Source organism: Paroedura picta, chromosome 7 (genome assembly GCF_049243985.1).
Source record: "Paroedura picta isolate Pp20150507F chromosome 7, Ppicta_v3.0, whole genome shotgun sequence".
Lineage (NCBI taxonomy): Eukaryota > Metazoa > Chordata > Lepidosauria > Squamata > Gekkonidae > Paroedura > Paroedura picta.
The window spans coordinates 27002786-27022103 of NC_135375.1; the positions used below are offsets into that span (position 1 = coordinate 27002786).

Here is a 19318-nt window from a genome sequence, read left to right on the forward strand (position 1 = left end):
AAGGTCAGTCCAGGTCAGACATGAAATGCAACCCTTATTTTATTTTACAGGGCAGGGCAACCACTGTAGAAAGGGCTGAATAGCAACATTTTTGAAAAAGCTGTATTTCAAAATAATGATAATAGGTAAAAACAATATTAATTTTGCATTGACAAAAATTGTTTTTGTCAATGCAAAATTAGTCTGCAAGCCTATGCATGTTTACTTGGGGATAAATCCCACTGAAATCGGTGAGACTTATTTTCAAGGCAACATGTATAGAATTTGGCTGCATGCCTGTCAGAGTTTTAGTTAAACAATTAACACCTTATTTTAGAGATTTACATTCCAGTTTTCTCTGCAATCAGGACCCAAAGTACAACATATTCTCTGCACGTCCATTTTATTCTTACAACCTGTGAAATAGGCTGGGCTGAGGGAAAGTGACTGATCCAAGATTGCCACACATACTCCTATAGCAGAGTGGGGACTTAAACTTGGGTCTTATGCCATGCTGGATATAGTTACTAGAAGTCAGCCCCATTCCTTTTGAAGCAACTTATTTCTGATAGTGGTTTGGGATCAAGGTGTACAAACATGCAGCAAAAGTTGTGGATAGAGTTCTGAAGGTATAGAATGGATTGTACCACTTCAGGCTGCAGTTGGAGGCATCCTGTTTGTGAGCCTCCCCTACTTCAAATAAGACAAGCAGCATAGCTGGGGAAATGTGCTAACCCAGCCCCCTCCTTCCATACTAGTTTTATAGCCATAGGCATTTTTTTTTTGCATGATGAAGCATTCAAAAATGCATACATTCAATGTAGCCTATGGTAACTGATTGATTTTAACTCATCACATACCAATCTCCAGATGCACCAGCCTGTAGCTCAGCCTTTCTCAACTTTTTTTACTATTCGGAAACCTCTTTAAATTCTTCAGGCTTTGAGAAACCCCAGAAGTAGCATGATCGTGCAGAATATGGTTGGGAAGCATAGCTGTGTACACACCCTCCCAGGGCCACTCTCCTTCCCAGGCCCATCAGTGCCATTTTGGGAGGGGGGTGCAGGTCAACATGACCAATTGTACTGCTGATTGTCCATTTTAATGGGTTTTAATGGGGTTTAGCTGGACTTCTGTAACCCACAATGATCCTCTTGGGAGTGGCAGGTAACAAATTAAATAATGATAATGACAACAACAATGACAACGACAACAACAATATGGTCATATCACCCAATAAATGTTTTAACAAATTTAAAAAATATACAAGAAATTAATTAATTCCTACCCATTCAGGAAACCCTCCCAGGTCCATCAAGAATCCCCAGGGTGTCATGGAACCCTGGTTGAGAAAGCCTCCTGTAGCATGTTGCAACCATGCAATGAATATAGCAGCACCACCTTCTGCCATGCCAGTGGATTTACTGTTGCAATGGCACAGGGTAAGCTCAGTGCATGGTAATGTGCACAGCACCTACTTGTCATAAACTCAAGGCAGGAACTAAACACAGTCACATACTCATGAAATCAAGACAGCTGTGTGGTTCTGCCTACAAAATGGGAGTGTGAGTACAGGAGCAGAAGGTGTTGTATTTGGCATGTTGTTAGAATGTATTAATTGTTTAGATGTATATCTGGGACTAGGGAAAGGAGCTTCCAGGTCACAGGATACAATTCACACACAAACATGAGCCCTTTTTAGCTAAAAAAAAAGAGTAAGCCTTGCTTATAACTACTAATTTTCCATAAGATAAAAGGCTAGGAATAGGTGCTGGATTGAGTGTGCACAAAATAAGGGAAAATCCCAGGAAAAGGCACATTTTGTAGCTCCTTAAGAGATTCCTAAAATAAGAGAAATGTATATTCCCAGTCAACCTAATAAGAAGGATGCCTGATTTACAAAATAATTAATCCAGGCTGGTAAAAAATTCTGGGGCACCTGAGAGCTTGGTTATTATTTGTGATATTTTGTAAGTCCTAATCACAAGCAGCTCAAGGAACAAGATTACTCAAAGGAGTGTCTGAAACTGCAAATCTTAGGTTTCTAAGCTCCATGAAAATGTATTTTTTAATGGATCAACCTGTTCCAAATCCCCTATCCTAGACCCAGCTTATTCTGCCAGAGTAACTTCCTATTTCATACCTACACGTAGATTAGAAGTAACTAGAAATTCACAGAGCTGAGTCCAGTCTAATTCTGCATAAGATCCCTGTGCAAATATCTTTGTCTTTGATTACTGTATGAACTGATTGGCTTAGTGAACACGCAAATGGTAAAAATATTTTGTCTTGACTTGCCAGAACTACAGTATTTTATCAGTGATGTTTCAGGGCCCAAGCATTTGAGGGAACAGACACATTTTGCTGGGGCCTGGTTTAATTTAACAATTCTAAGGTAAAGGTATCCCCTGTGCAAGCACCGAGTCATGTCTGACACTTGGGGTGACGCCCTCTAGCGTTTTCATGGCAGACTCAATACGAGGTAGTTTGCCAGTACCTTCCCCAGTCATTACCGTTTACCCCCCAGCAAGCTGGGTACTCATTTTACCGACCTCGGAAGGATGAGTCAACCTTGAGGTGGCTGCTGGGATCGAACTCCCAGCCTCATGGGCAAAGCTTTCAGTTGGTTGCCTTACCACTCTGCACCACAAGAGGCTCTTTTAACAATTCTACAGAATACATAAATCAGTTCTCCTGGAGAAAACAGAAAAATCTATGGGCCAAATTACCCCCTCCTATCTATGGCCATTGGTGCCAATCCAGAAGCATTTGTAGTTCTTTAAAAATTGCCACAGAGCCCCAATTTTGTCCCCCTCCCTTTAAGCACTAACACTTTCTGCACCTGAAAACAAAGGGGGGGGGACACACACAAGAACTTCTAGTTCTGTATGGTAATGTGTTCCAGATTCTGACAAGGGCCTCATATCAAATCGTAAAAAACAACCAACACTTCTATTTTTTATTTGCTTCATTTATAGTCTGCCTTTCTACTTGGAGGTACCCAAAGTGGTTTGCATCATTCTCCACTCCTCCACTATCCCAAGCACCCTGTGAGGTAGGTTAAACTGAGTGTGTGACTGGCCCAAGGTCACCCAACAAGCTTCCATGGCATAGTAGGGATTCAAGGGTGTCACAGATCTTAAGTGAGGTCTGGAGGGTCTTCACATCCTGCATGTTCTCACACGACTCATCCACCCTTTGGCTCTTGTAAATGCATGGTGGCCACAGGATGGACCTCTTTGGCTACTGCTTGCCTTTATTCCCCATTTTATATAGGTCTTCTCTCTCGAAACATTGTCTTGGAGCGGCAACAAGTTAAAATTTTTGAATTGTTGAAAAGAAGTCAAATATGCCTACATAAATGCTTGTGCCATTTTTGTTTTTTTGCATATGAAATTTCCTCCTTGAGTTGCCGTCGGAGCCAGATCATCTTTGTAATGTGCCTGGACAGGATAGGGGATAGCCCTTCAAGCTTCTGCGCTTCCGAAGCAGTTGGTTTTTATTCTTATTTATTTTTTTTTTTCCCCATTTACGCAGAAGATTCTGCCTCGATGAGATTTCAAAGCAGGCAGTGCCCTCCTCCCAGCGCTTGCTTGGGTCTGGCTTGCTCCCGGCAGAGCCGGTGTCGGCGGTGGGGGGCCGGGCAAGGAGCGACGCTTCTTTCTGCCGCCATGGAAGCACCTGGCTGGCCAGGGGAGGCGCTGGCGGAGGCCCACGGTGGGCGGCGGCCTCTCAGCCCGCCGGGCTACCTATCCGCCCCTCGCCTTTCTTCGCGCTTCCCTCCCTCAACCTGGGCCCGCCCAGCGGCCCAGCCCCCTTCCCGCTACGCAGCTCGCGCAACCCGCGCCGTTTGCGTGGCGGCGACGGCGGCGGCGGCCGCCAGGGAATCCTCCTCCGCCTCTCCTCAGAGGCCGGTCTGCGGCTGACGGAGCGAGGGCGAGTGTGGGAGGTGATGTGACCCGCCAGAGAAAATGGCGGCGGCAGGAGGACCAGCGGCGGCTGCGGCTGCGACGCGCCCCTCCGCCTCGGCAGGATTATCTTCGGGGCGCGAAGCCGCCGCAGCCGCCGCCGCCGCCTCCTCCTCCTCGTCGTCGTCCTTCCCCCTGACGCCCGCCGCCCGGAGCCCGAAGCTCGTGAGGAGCGGCGGGAGCGGCGTCGTGGTGACCGGAGGGCTCCTGACGAGAGACGCGGGCGGCAGCCGGGAGCCGCGCTCGGACTGGAGGCGGAAGCAGCTGCGCAAAGTGCGGAGCGTGGAGCTGGACGGGCTGCCCGAGCCCGCCGAGTGCCCGGAGCTGCCCCTCTGCCTCTCGGCCCCTCCGCCCGACGCCCCCTCCTCCTCCGCCGCCGCCGCCGTCCAGCCCGCGCCTCCGGGGCTGCGCTCCACCCCCTGCAGTCCCGCGGCGGCGGCGGCAGTAGCAGCAGCAGCAGCAGCGTCGTCGTCCCCCAGCCGCGGCTTCCTCCCCGTCGCCGGCTCCCACGAGCGGCCGGACGCCGCGAACCCAGCCGCGGCGGCGGGAGGAGCCGAGCAGACCATGGAGCCGCCGCCGCCGCCCCACTCGGCTGCAGGGTGAGCCGGCCGGACGGGGGACCTGAAGCGCGCGTGGAGGCCCGCCGGGGGTGGGGGCGGGGAGCGGCGTGGGCAGGTAGGGAAGGGGGTCGGGGGCTGCCGCGGGCTGGACGCGCCGGGCTGTGGGAAGGCGCCGGGGACTTGTCAGCGGGAAGGCTGCCCGGGGTCGCTCTCGGGTGCAGGTCGCTGGGCTGCCGAGCATTGTTTTGGCACCAGCGCCGCTTGCTCTCCTGCGGCGTCGTTGTGTCCCCTCTTTTCCCTCCCCCGCCCTCCTACTTTTTTTTCTCTCTCGTTATTTTGTTTTGGGCTTTTAGCTTTTGGGTTGTTTAAAGCGCCTTCTGGGCGTCGGATCTGCTTAGCGAGTGCCGGGGATGGAAAAAAAAAGAGAAGTCTTTGAAGTTTAAATTTATCCTACGGGGTGGGTGGTGGAGGACCCAAGACCGGATGCATCGGCCTTTCAGTTGCAGCGGCTCTTTCTGCCCGTGGGAAGCACCCGGAATTGGGGTTTCTGCAGGGAGAGGCTTTGAAATTAACACTTAAGCAGCCCGATCGATAGTTTGCCTTAGGTATACTCGGCACTTAACAAATCAAGAGTGTGTGTGTGTCTGTGTGTCTTTTTCCTGTGCCTTATTCCGCCTCATTGCAGCTTGCAAATGCGGAACTGCTTTATGTGGGTCTCCTAAGAGGACAGTAATGGAGAGAGATGTCCTGATTAGAAAGATACTGCCGTTTATTTTGGCTACGTTCTCAGGTTACCGAAGTTTTAGTGCTTGGTATGCCATCCTTTGGGTAGATTTACTGACCAGTTTGCAGCCTAGGTATTTTTGGAAACCGCATGTTTTAAGCGTGTTTATTGAACTAAAAGGCACCTGTTTAATAATCAGGTGGAGTGCCTTTGCTACTTAACATGAAGCTGTTAATTTTTTTTCTCTTGCCGTTTTTAAACATACATCCTTGCTGCTTTGTATATACGCATTTGTTTGATTTGGTTTCATTCACCATGATGTGGAGCAGTGATGTTTGGGAAAAACTTCATGAGTCAAGTGCAGATCTCATAAAGACTTGCAGCCTGATCGTAAACACATTTCTTCAGAACATGCTTCTTCCCACTGATTTCAATTGGCTGTTTAGTTTGCATGCGTAGGTTTATGGCATTAGTGTCTGTACTGATGCTATTTTTAAAACTACTGTACAATTAAGTGTTGCCTTATGTTTCCAGTGATAAATTAAAAATTCCAGATTTCACTTGTGTCTAATATTTTATCAACACACACTGGCTCAAGAAACCATCATAACTAATTAATGGGGGCAAAGGTTTTCATGGTGATTTTCTGTTGTTTGTATAAAACAGGTGAATTCTGATAAGTATTCTATAGATTGTGTTAAAAATAAAATAGCCCAGGAGGTGGAGTGGCCATGGTGATGAGAGCTACTTCTGAAGCTGAATTAAATTTTTCTTTATAAGGTGAAGTAAAATGAACACAGTTCACATTATTATTTCATACTATGTTTCACAGTGTCCTTGGATGTATTATAAGTAGATCTCTGCAAAAGAAGGATACTGTAATTAAACATTTTCAGAAACGTGTATTTCAAATGGAATTCCCTGATTCTTTCTTCAGTGGGATTTATTTGTATTTTGATATGGGACCGGTTGCATCTGGCAATATAATTTATGCTGAAATAGTTACTCTTCTTAATTACATACCTCGAAGGCATTTCCTGAGTGTTCCCCTTCTTATCCCCTTTGGCAGATTTCTGTGGAGGCCATATGTATTAGTTGTAATATAAGGTCTTTGAGAGTATTTGATGCTTTTTATGATTCATCATAGGACCATTGTAAAGCAAATCATGCGAAGTGTCAGCCGCATTCTGATTCAGTGGTGCAGGTAGCAAGCCATTGATAATTGCATTATTATTATTACAGCATATTTAGCATAATTTACAGATCTAGAACCTGTTTCAGTTATGTATAGTTTAGATGTTTCCTTTGTGAGATAAGAAACAACATTCTTCAAGTTCAGATATGTCCTTAAAATGAATTCCAAATTGCTTCTGCTCTAAAAGCAACGCAAATATTTCACCTGTGCAAATACACTATAGCATGCCCCGCCTTGCTAACAAGAGAGTGTCTGTAGGTCCTGCAATTCTGTCAATGGATTATAATTCTCCTAAAATAAGTAATATACAAAGGGAGCGACAGAGTACAAAGTGCAGTTGCTATATGTTGTCATTAAGCACTTAACTTTTTGTGTATGTTTTCCTGATATTTTAAAATATTAATCAACCTCAGTCATCAGCTCTGCCAATTTACTTGAAATAATCAGAGATAATCTACCATAAAGTCTGTGTAATATACAATTTCACAATTATGTAACTTTCCCTAAAGCTGACTTCAGTGTTACACAACTGATTGTAACAATTCCTCTACTTGAATATTTTAGTACAGATGTAACATGGCTGATAATAACAATATATAAAACCATAAATTATTGCAATATACCTAGTTTTGTTTCATGTGACTAATGGGTTTGTAGGCTTGTGAATTATTTCTGACACGGCTAAATGTGGGAGAGGGTCCTCATCCTTTCAAGCAGAAGCTAAGCATTGAATGCTCCTATGAAGCTGAAATAGAATGAACTTGTTAACTTCTAGAAACAAACAATGACATTTGGCATGGTTTCTGTATAGCTACCCCAATGTTACTTTAAATGTGAAAATTGCAAAATATATGTTTGTAGATCTCATAAAACACCGGGATTAGTAATTTTTAAATGCATTCAGTTCTCATATACCAGACAATGTAGACAGTTTTTCAATCAAAAGGAGAAACATTCTTCTCTATCGTTTATAAATATATTTTGTTACCTGCAAGCATTTGAAAAGAAATCTTTAAAGATCTTCAATAAATAATTATTTGACTTTAGGGGAGGGGGAAAGTATATTCCAGTGTTCATGTCAGGTAAGAGAAGGTATGAGGTTAACTAGGTGAATGACTAGCTGATATTCTAAAAACTAAATGAGAAATCATGTCACTTTCTTTCAAGGAAAGCAATATAAAAAGTGCTGCCATTAAATCATTCATTTCCTTTTTACTGACAGTTCTGCTTTCATTGTGGGCTATACATTATGAACGGCTGGTTGTGGATCAAAAGATATATCCCTCCAGTTCAGTGAGCATTCCAGTGTATATTCATGCAGACGTACCTGTGAACTGGCTATGCATGGTCGTACAGATTCCCTTATTAGATTAGTGTGTGCAGAAGTAGCTCATTCGGTTGAATATTTCAGTATCTCAAAGGTGACATCTTGAGGATGGTTAAGGGAGATATTTTTCTTATGCAAAGCAGGGTCTGAATCAAATAATGCACATTTTGCTAATTTACAGTAGGGTCTTATATACAAATGACCTTTTGCAGTTGTTGTTCTGTATTGAATCTATAATTTTTAAACCATGAACAATCATGCTGAATAATTTAGGCCCGACTCTGCCTACTAATACATGTAGTCTGGAAATTCAGACTAAAGAGAATTCAAGGCGAATGTACCTTATAGTTCGCTTTTTGTCATTTTTAAGTTTTCATAATGTTTCTTCTGTTACACAGTGTGGTTTTAGTTGTTAGATTTTTGGAGTAGGCTTTGGAAACTTGCGAGGTGACCTTGGCCCATCATAGGCTGTCAGCCTAATCTACCATACAGAGTTTTTATGAGGATGCATTGAAGAAGAAAACAATGTAAGATAGTTTGGATCATTGGTGAGAGACATTGAAACAATGCAGGTGTGGCTCCAGTCTAGCTATCTGATATTCTCTGCAGTCATTTTAACTGTATTCCATATTGACACAGCTATACCACCCAATCCAATCATGCCAGTGACATCCTGTGGAAGCAGTCACTCAATCCATGGCAATTCTGGCATGCCACCCTGACATCCTGTTCTCACTCTCAGATCACAAGAAGGAAGGTACCATAGGAAACGCAGCACTTTCCACTGGTTGGAGGACTATTATATTCTTGGTAGGAGCATTGAAACTACCACATACTTGGGGACTCTGTGGCTTAGAGCAGCGATCCCCAACCCCTGGTCCATAGACCAGTCTTAGTTCGTAGATCAGTTGGTACTGGGCCACGGCTCCAGGCTATTTGCTAAAAGCAGCCATTAAGGTCTGAACAGCCGTCCTTTAACACTACCCCCACCCCGGGCCTCAGTAAAATTGTCAAGCATTGACCAGTCCCCGGTGATAAAAGGTTGGGGACCACTGGCTTAGAGTATGAATTCTCATCTATAAACATTCACTTTGATTGGTAGACCCAGAGGGAAGGAACCATGGCCACTCTAACTGTATTGTCTATACTGGACACTAGGGCAGCAACAAGAGGATGCATAACTACACATTTACAGAAGGCATTCCTCATGTGGAAAATTGAAGGGGGGGGGGTTCAAGCCTTTGGAGCCATAACAAGATGATCAGTGGTAAAAAGAGGAAGCAGGAACTGAAAAACTCACAGCAGAGCATTGCTATTCTTACACTCAGGCATTCATTGGAAAATCATATCAAACAGAATTTGAAATCTCTCTCTGCCCCCTCTGTTTCTTCAGATATATATATAGGTATTAATCAGGGCTGGAAAGATTACAGGGAAAGATATAGTGGGTGAGGAATAGCACAGTCTAAGATTCTGGTTTGAGATCTTCATGGCACTGGCTACCAGATATCCCTGGAAGGACTTCCAGGCACAGCTGCGATTCTGTACCATCCAGTCTAGTGACTGGGGATGGGCCGCTTGTGTTGACTGACTGTATCAGGTTCCATTCATTTTGTTTAGCCACCTTCTCATGTAGTTATTCCTCCTCTGCATTCCAGTGTTTAATTACTGTTGCCATTCATCCCAGCAACCCTTGTTTTGTTCTGTCTCCCATCCACATTGTGTAAGCTGTGCGACATCAAAAACTAGCAGTGATCAGGAGGATTGTGAACCTGGGGGAGTCTGTGTTCCCTCTTGCTTGACTGCAACTTTCCAGGCATTCAAGCATCCTCTCAGTCCCCTCTCATGTTTCTCGGGCGAAAAAAGCTACTACCATAAGAAGAGCTTTGCTGGAATAGACCAGTGGTCTGTTCAGTCCAGCATCCTGTTAAATAGGGACAAATCATGTCATTGCTGTCAATAGGTCATTGCTGCCAAATCCCTCCCCTGATGTTGCCTTCTAGTGTTGGGATTCAGGGGACTGCTGCCTCTGAATATGGAGCATTCCTTTATTCATCATGGCTAGAAGCCATCAATGGTTCTATCCTCCATGAGTCTATCTAATCCCTTTTTAAAGCCATCTGTGCTTGTGACCATCACTATGTCCACTGGCCATGTATTTTACAATGTAATTACTCTTTGAGTAAAAAACTATTTCCTTTTGTCTGTCATGAATTTGTTATTGCTCATCAACTTCATTGGATGCCCTTAAGTTAGCATTATGGCAAAAAACCTTGATGTTAAAAATGAACAGGCATGTGGGAACTGAACTCTGTCTCTCAAACTCAGAGATAACTGAGAAGGAACCCAAACATTTGTTAAATAGTACCAAAGAATAGAGTTCTGACAGCAAGTCGGATGAAGGGGGCTGCTAGCTCTCAAGATCCTGTGCCTTTAAAAGCTGCACTGGCAGGCCACAAAACTTTCCCCACCATCTCATGCCCATGACACGCACAACTGCACTGTTAAAAAAAAAATAAGCAGCTTGGAATGGTGCAAAAGAAGACAATTGGTAGTCTCTCAGTAGAGCATCTAGATGCACATTGGTCCTTGCTGCTGTTGTAGGCTTAGGCGGTAGTTGGTGCTGTATTGAGTATGGGAGCCATCCTGTCTTCTACCTTATTGGAGGACTAGCTGGAAAGAAACAAAAGAAACACTAGGACAATAAATGAGTAATGTTCTGCAGTAGCAATAGGCAGCAGCAACTAAGGTCAGACACTCTGCACATAGTTTGAACTATGGATTTGAGAGAGCGGCACTCTCACTCTTGAAGCTCCTAGAGCTCTGCTCTTCTCTTAGGGGTTCTCATGTGGTGGGATCGCCTGTTGGGAAAAGTGGCTGTTTAGGTCCCAATACCCATCCCTTGTAAGCAGTGACACTGATTTTGGTTGTTCCACATAAGACTGAAGCTGTAAGGCAAAAGAAGCTAACTACCCAGAAATGTGCTGTGCTCCTCATTTTCTGCAACACCATGAGATCATGCTGACGTTTTAAATTTTTAGAATGGTTTTATGCTGCCAACTACATATTTATACTTCACTTTTTCTTCAGAGAGGACCAAAGGTAGCTTACAACCTCCTTTCCTGCATGTTATCCCAACAAAACCCCTGTGAGCTAGGCTAGGCTGAGTATGTGTGTGTGGCCCAAGATTGCCCAACAAGCTTCCATCGCAAAGTGGGGATATGAACCTGGGTCTCAAGGATCCTAGTCTGACACTGTCCAATACAGTGCCCACATAGCCTCAAGATGATGAACAATTAAAAAGACACTCAAAACCAACTCTTTAAACATTGAGGAAGTAAGATTAGTAAAGGTACTCTAGATGAATTAGTGAAGGTACTCTAGATCCATTGAGAGATGATGTTCTGTGATGGAGTATCTACAAGGTTTCTGAAGAGAGTGGTGTTAGCAGTATGTTCAACTATTGCAAATGTTACCGAGTTTTCATGATGAGCAATAACAGGTAACCCCATCACAAATGCAAGAGAAACAACATTCGACATGGAAAGGAAAGGAACTGGAAAATCAAAGTGCTGTGATCTTTGATCCAAAACAGAGTAAATAATATCTGTCTTCAAGAGATCTTAGATGAAAAAAACCAGAGAAAATGTCAAACCACTGATGAGATTGAGAGAGACCTTCTTCAGTTACAGGAAAATGAAAAATTCTACATGGAAATATTTGGATCTAGAGGAGAAAGCAACATATATACCACAAGAATTGTCTTCAGATATGTGAACAAAGAATGGAATTCAGAAACCTTGGATTCCCCGTTGAAGAATTGGGATATTCAGGTCAGTGCTTGTGTCCTGTTCATGGAGTATCTGCAAGATTTCTGAAGAGAGAAGTTTTAGCAATATGCTATACAATGCTGTTCATTGCATATGTGTTACTTCTGATAGTTACCAAAATCCATCCAGGTTGTCAGGGACTGGTGCCCTATCACCTGAATTATGGGTGTATTGGCTTGAGTTATCATAATGCTTAGATATCCTCATACACCATGACTTGGAGGTGTGGCAGGAGACTAGGATAGTTGTTCAATTGTTGTGCTAAATTAACAGATAATGTTAACTGCCAAGAAAACCAATTTCTCTATCTGTTGCTTTAATGGTTCCCTTTTTTTGTGAGAGGCATGGGTAAAGATGTTTTAGGAGAATAATGCATATTTTGTAGTGAGTTCTCTGTGGTGACAAGATCCAGTAGATGCTGTCATGTACCATACCAAGATTATCACCCGAGTACATATGGGTAGTTTGTATGGTTATTTTATGCTTTCCAGCTACCTGAACTCTGTTAATATGCTGAGTTCTAGGCTTCTGTGATGACCCTGGAAGGGTGTCTCAAATGGGTGGGAATTAATTTTTTATATATATATTTTAATTTTGTTAAACATTTATTGGGTGATATTACCATATATGGTCATGTTGAGCTGCCCCCCCCAATGGCCAATGATGGGGGTGGTAAAGGAAGGGGCTATGCTTCTTAACCACATTCTGCATGATAACACCACTTCTGGAGTTTTTCCAAGCTTGAAGAATGTTTCAGGGGTTACGCAACAGTAAAATAGTTGAGAAAGTCTGCCTTATAACATGGCAAACCAAACAGGTTGAAGAAACACTGTTGGGCCATCACACTCCCAAGTCACCAAAGAAGGCTGTGTCTGGTAAGAGAACTGGTAAGAGAAATTCAATACAAAGCACTGTATTTTGGGGAATATATTATAGAATCTAAACACAGTGCTATAGATTGTGCAGTGTTCTTGAGTGTCCAGCATTTTTGTGAAAAGCATGAATAATCATGTAGTCCAGCCACATCCTTTTTTGCTGGACAATGAAGGAATTCTGTGTAAAGCTGCATCAAATGCACAAGTCAAATCTTTTATAGTATATCGCCAGTGGGAGAAGTTACATATGCTCAAAGAAGGTGCAAGATATGTCATTGCTTTTTGAAGGATATAAAGCAGCTGACTGCAATCATGTAGTTTTTTAGGCACTAATAGATGTTATGCTGTCTCTTACTATATATGCAATATCAAATGAAAAAGTTCAGCTTTTCTGCTTATTTATTGATCTTTATAAAGTTTTTGGTCAGTGGTGTTGTTTTGAGAACAAAATCTTGAAACTTACATTCTAAAAATGGGGAAATCTCTGCAAAATTACTATTACTGATATGATATACAAAAATGCATGATCTGTATTATGTAAGGAATTTAAATTGAGTCATGTATAATGTGAGTGCATATTACATATGCAGTTGACTTTGCACTGTATACATTCAGTAATTACCAGTGATATGGTATGTCTGAAGAGTGTGTGTGTGTGATGTGCTGTCTAGTCACTTCTGACCTATGGCAATCCTATGGATTAATTTCTTCCAGAATTTCCTATTTTTAATAGCATTGGTCATGTCTTGCAAACTGAGGGCTGGAGCTTCTTTTACTGAGGTAACCCATTTTATATTGGGTCTTCTTCTTTTCCTGCTGCTTCTATAGTCGTTTCCAGTGAGTCTTGTCTTAACAGATCTGAAGGCACTGTATCATTAAATTTAAATAATGGATTAAAATATTATTCATCTTCAGTGGCTTGGGGTGCCTCGGTTGGAAGGTGCATTTTGTGATTGCCATTCACCCCATTTTTGAGGTCTAGGAAAAGGAAAATACTAAGGGTAGCCTTGCCAAGGAGGTAGTGTTAGTGACTCCTCACTTTGAGGAAAAGTTTGCCTGCCAGAGTTCTCCTAGTTCACCTACACATTGCCTTCATATTGCTCTGCAATCACCTCATGAGGCTGTAATGTACAAACGAATGTAAGGTGCATCAAAACTAACCAAATTGCTCTTTCTGCTTCCAAGCAGAAATAAGACTATATGCCAATACATTGTCATGCTTCCAGGAACTACCTAGGCTCCTCTGATCAGATCACTGTGAGCTTTCAGGGGTTGTTAATGACTGATTCTCCCCATTCAAAATAGGGGAGAATATCTGCAGGACGGTGAGACTCCTAAAGGTGTTCCTAATCGCATTGCCCCTAAAGATGTCTTCTTTCCCTTTGACCTGACATAATTCAGGGAAATCACTAACAGCCTGCCAAACCTAGCCAGCATCCTGTCCAAAAATCTATCTAGAGGTTGTGAAGAAGATGTTTTTAGTCTCATCCAGGTAATGCAATCATGACTTTGTCTCCTTTCCTAGGAAATTCATTAAGGGTCCACCCTGAGCAATCACAGTTATTGTTCCCAGTTTGAGAAACCTCTAGAATTTTACCCAAGGTTTTGCCCCAAACTAGACAAGATTGTCACATGCCTTCCTGTTTCTTTGTCATACACACGTAATCACTTCAATTACATTGTTTTAGGGGCTACAGTGCCCAATCTTAGCCTCGTTAGAAATGTTGCTATTTAAGCAGATACTCAGAACTGACTCTTCTCTGTATGTGTTCTTTGGATGTCCTGCATATACCGCCTGCTTGCATATTGGCTACTTTACTTTCTTCCAGAGAAGCTGGGTGTTTCTCCCGCTAATTTCTCCATGTTGTGTCACTAGCTATTCATTATACTTCTCCCCTCGCCTTATATTCTCCTATCACACCCTCTCAATCCTGCTTTACTGATCTTGTATGCGTGTTTAGTTTTAATTTTGTGTACAAACTTGTTAGTTTACTTCAGATTATTCTCAATAACTTGCTTATTTTCAGTCTAGTTCATTGAGAGTTTCTAAGGGAACAAACCTACTATACACTGGTGGAGATCCTGTTACCCTTTTTGCTAGCTCCTTTTGCCCCCTCCTTCAGAGCATGGTTAAACATGTATGTTATGAATACAGAATGACTGAGTACATTGTGGCTTGCAACTTGGATCTCACTGGTAATCCGTCATTGTTCTCCCTTTGAGGGGAAACCATCCTTTATTAATATGGATACACATGAAGTTGAAATAATTTTAAAAAATTATTCTGTTTTGGTTTCGTAGTCTGTTTTAGTAATGTTAAAATGCTTCTTGAAAGCTAGCCTTCCTACTGATGGTAACTGCTATGGACACTGTTGAAGTGAAGACATTTTTTTAACAGAAAAAGAGCATCTCACTTCATAAAAGTTGGGGAATTGAGGATTAATAGTGGTGATAATGTTTCAGGAACCCTTAGAGATTGGAATGCTATTCTAAACTAAAGTTAAAAGGGGGAGAAAATGTTGGTTTAAATAGAAGATTCCTGTAGCATCTTTGCATATAAAAATATGTTTAAAATCTGATGTTTTGTGATGTGGTAATTCTTTACACTCATAGTGAATGGTTCAGTATTGCATATAAAGTGATAGGGATTCCTTGTACAATTTCATCTTTAATAGGCCAAACATGAGGAGAAAAGAAAGAGGGAGTGACAAAGTCAGAAAGCTAAGCATTCCTTTTATAGTGAACTATATCAAAAGACTAAACTCTTTCTCTTGCTATTTGCTTGTGGGCTTTTTTCCTCCTAGCCCTTTAACCTCAACACAGTTTTGGCTCACCCTGCTGTTGAAAGGCTGAGTAGTTCCTTAAAACACCTCATCCATCCTGCTCTTCTTACAGCATCTCTGTCCTTAAATGAAATATTAAGTGCAACTATAACAAGTATACAAATCATGAATTTTAATGGATGGGCTTTCTGGAGTGACAAGGAAATGCAGTTTGCATTTGGATAAGAGACACTGATAGGAACAGTTATAGTGGAATATATCCTGCTGATGTGTGGTGAGGTGTAGTGATTAGACAAGTGTCAAACCTGTGGTCCTCCAGATGTTCATGGACTACAATTCCCATGCCGCCAGGGACTCATGGGAATTGTAGTCCATGAGCATCTGGATGACCCCAGGTTGACTACCCCTGGTCTAGGAGACTGTGGTTTGAAGCTTTCTGAATGATCGAGGAACCTTGCAAAGTGATCTTGGGTTAGTCATACACTCAGCCTAATGTACCTCACAGAGTTGTTGTGAGGATAAAATGGGGAGGAAGACGGTGTGAGCTGCTTTTGGTCCCCATTGGGGAAAAGGCTGGGCATGTTTGAAGCAAATAACTTGATAGCAAATATTTTAAAGTTAAGGAAATCTGTAGTTAAAAACATGCACAAACTTCACCTTGAATCTTTGTACATTAATTTAAAGAAAAAAATAGCAATAGAATATTAGAATATGCTTTTAAAACCAATGGATTTGCCCCTGGATTCTCACAGTTTATAACAACCAGAAATGCCATATTGTGATGCATAGAGGTCATTCTGACTGGTGTACACACACAACATACACCTCATTTACATTTGAAATGATCTGGGTACATATTGCACAAATCCTTACAATAATTGTACTTTTGCATCAGAAACTCACTAGTGGAGGTATGTTTATTAATACATTGGTTTATATCCTGCTTTTCGTTCAAGGAGTTTGGAGTGATCTACATAATTCACCCTAGAGATGTCAAAGCCTGGGGGGAAAACCCCAACTTTCAAACATACACACTCCTTTCCCCCCAGGGCTATTGTTCAATTCTTCCAGTGGGAAAATTGGAAATTTGTTAAAGTACTGGGGGAAAATTCCTATGAATTTTTTTCTCTTTTTGAATGGGTGAAATGTTTTTAAAGACATGTTGGATATTCAGTAGACATTTATAAGCTTTTAATTCCCAAGTTGCATTCCTGCACCTAGAAGAGTACCTAATCTTCATGAGGGGAGTATGCAGGGCTTTCGTGGCTTCTCAAATGTTACATGCCTTTTGTTGTCCTTTTGACCTGATGTGGATGACCTTTTCACCTCTCCCTCAAACCACTGTGACACATTTACTCATCGACTGGGTAAAAAGTGGCTTTTTGCTCTAACTTGCAGAAGGAGGAAAACATATCAGAAGGATGTAGGGCAGAAACTGTACAAAGCTTCAGAGTTAACCTGGAAGTTTTATTCAGGATTTAGCTTTCTCTAACCAGACAGCAAAAATTAACCGACACATACTAAAATAGCATAGGATGCGTCAGCTTGCAATGAATTATATTTGCAGTTTTGCTTATACAAAAGTAATTCCATAAATATGTCAAATATTGCGATCTTTATGTGGTATGTAAGTTATAAATGATGTATTCTATGTTGTTAAAGTAGTAAAATTGGCTTAGGTTTAATGAAACAGTAAGAATTGCAAATATTTACATTTCCCCCATAAATTCTAGTTGGGGAGGGAGGGTGGGAAAACATTTTTCCCCGTGGCTTCAAAATTTCCAGAAATGTTACATATCATTTAACTCCTCTTCCAGTTTATCCTTATTGCAACTTTAAGAGGTAGAGTCTAGGTCAGGGGTACTCTACCCCTGGTCTACGTCACTCAGCTTAAGGGGTGACCTCACCCAAACAAGTTTCATGGCAGAGTGGGAATCCTTTTTTTTTTTTTTAGTTACCTGTGCAAGGAGTGAATAACTTGGTCTTGCCCTTAAAGCAAAACTTTGATTCTCAGTACCGGGAGGCAATGTATGGCTCAGTTGCAATGTATGGCTGTGAAAGTTGGACCATAAGGAAGGCCGAGCGTCAAAGAATTGAGGCTTTTGAACTCTGGTGCTGGAGAAGACTCTTGCGAGTCCCTTGGACTGCAAGGCAAACAAACTGGTCAGTCCTAGAGGAGATCAGCCCTGACTGCTCCTTAGAAGGCCAGATCCTGAAGATGAAACTCAAATACTTTGGCCACATCATGAGAAGGAAGGAGTCTCTGGAGAAGAGCCTAATGCTAGGAGCGATCGAGGGCAAAAGAAGAAGGGGACGACAGGGAATGAGGTGGCTGGATGGAGTCACTGAAGCAGTAGGTGCAAACTTAAATGGACTCTGGGAAATGGTAGAGGACAGGAAGGCTTGGAGGATCATTGTCCATGGGGTCACGATGGGTCGGACACGACTTTGCACCTAACAACAACAACAACAGGAGGCAACATAAGAAGGACTCGGCCTTTGTGCACCGTTGTTAGCTCTTCAAAGTAAGTTGTTGGCATTGTTGTGAGAGAAGATGCTGGACTGGATGGACCATTAGGTTGATCCAGCAGAGCTCATCCTACAGTCTTGAAATGACACCCTGTCATGGTTTCACTGCTTAAAAAGGCACCCATGGAGTGGAACAGGCGCACCACACTGTAGGTCTGATTTTCATATCTTTAATATTCCAGCAGCCATATAGGGCTCTTTCCTGTCTAGCTTGGGCCTTAGTTCTTGCTCTCAGTAATTAAATGGTTTCACAGGTCCTCCTGGCTCAGCAATTGCCACAGTTATTTAATATTTATGAAATGTGCCAGCTGTCTTGGCTTCTTATATGCCTACTGTATATGGATAATGGCTGAAGAGGTAGTGGAATGGATAAGGAAGCAGGGTTCTAGGGACAAGAGGTGAACAGCTATTCCTGAAGATACTTTTAATATTCTTAATGTACCTTCTGTGCCATTTAAAGAGTAAAGCATGTATATGTGAGGATACATTTAAACATGGCTTCATCATGTTGCAACATAAAAACCATTCCATAATGTCCATTTTCCCAAGCGTATATAATTGCATGCCTGGCTTGGGTTTTGTAGCATTGACATGGGTGCTGCATGAAATTTAACCGATTCATAAATGTCTCTTTTGGTGTCTTGGGGAAACTCTTTATGGGGAAGGGCTTGTTATCAGCCCCCCTTGGGGCATAATATTTTTATTGGCAGCCAGAACATATACATGGAAATTTTTATATGGCAGCTTGTCTAATTTATAAGTGTTGTGCATTGCAGAGGAGTAGACGGTTTTAGAAGTACATTTAATCTTTTTTAAAATGGTTGAAAAATTAGGAAAGTGGATTTCTTGACTGTTTTGTTTTATATACAGTTGAAAAGGCTTAACCTAATTGGAAGTGTTGGTGGTGGTTGCTTTTTCCACTTGTTTCTGCAGCTGTTGGTCTGACGTAACTAGTTAAACATCAGTTGCATTATGCTGTCCTATGCTTGTTAAAGCAACAGCCCTAGCTTGGACATTAGGTTGCACCACCCATTTGCTTAAAATCATTTAATATGAAAAAGTAAAAGTTGCTAATTTTGTTTTGTGAAGCTATAGAAGGCAGAAATGATGGTGATCACAGTACAAATTTTATTTTTTCTCTCATTACAGCAAATTTTCAGAAGTACCAGGCAAGTGTGGCATTCTAATCCAGTTATATTTTTCCTGTTTCCCCAGATTTGGTATTCTGGAAAACGACTGGGGCCTTTTTTGAAAGGGATGATGCTTTAAAAGAAAGAAAGAAATTGATTCTATTGTAGATGAATTTTCTGAAATGTGGATTTGGTTGCATTTTGTACAAAGTTGAAGCTTCCAAGTTGCCTTTAAAGGCAGCCCTGGATTAGGATTCTATTTATTATGAAAGGTAGTTTGCTAACTGTGAATTTGAAGGGGAGGGTAAATCCCAGTGACCCACTCAACCTTCTGACATGCTCTTTCTTCCTCCACACCACTGGCCGCTACCTTAACTCTCCACCCCCCCCCCCCCGAAAAAGAAAGAAATACTTGCCT

General features: G+C 42.2%; 1 protein-coding gene across 3 annotated transcripts in view; it reads left to right on the forward strand.

Annotated features, from left to right (window-relative positions):
- Positions 1-3802: 3802 nt before the first annotated feature.
- The window catches only part of MAP3K1 (mitogen-activated protein kinase kinase kinase 1), a 58340-nt gene continuing 42824 nt past the window's right edge, over positions 3803-19318 (forward strand). Inside the window, exon 1 of one of the 3 annotated variants that reach the window (XM_077347155.1) lies at positions 3803-4546. In XM_077347155.1, coding sequence (XP_077203270.1) covers positions 3951-4546 — 596 coding nt within the window. In that variant the 5' untranslated portion in view covers positions 3803-3950. Of the gene's footprint in view, positions 4547-11179; positions 11587-19318 lie in introns of those variants that run through there. The other 2 variants (XM_077347154.1, XM_077347156.1) reach the window with 2 other exon arrangements.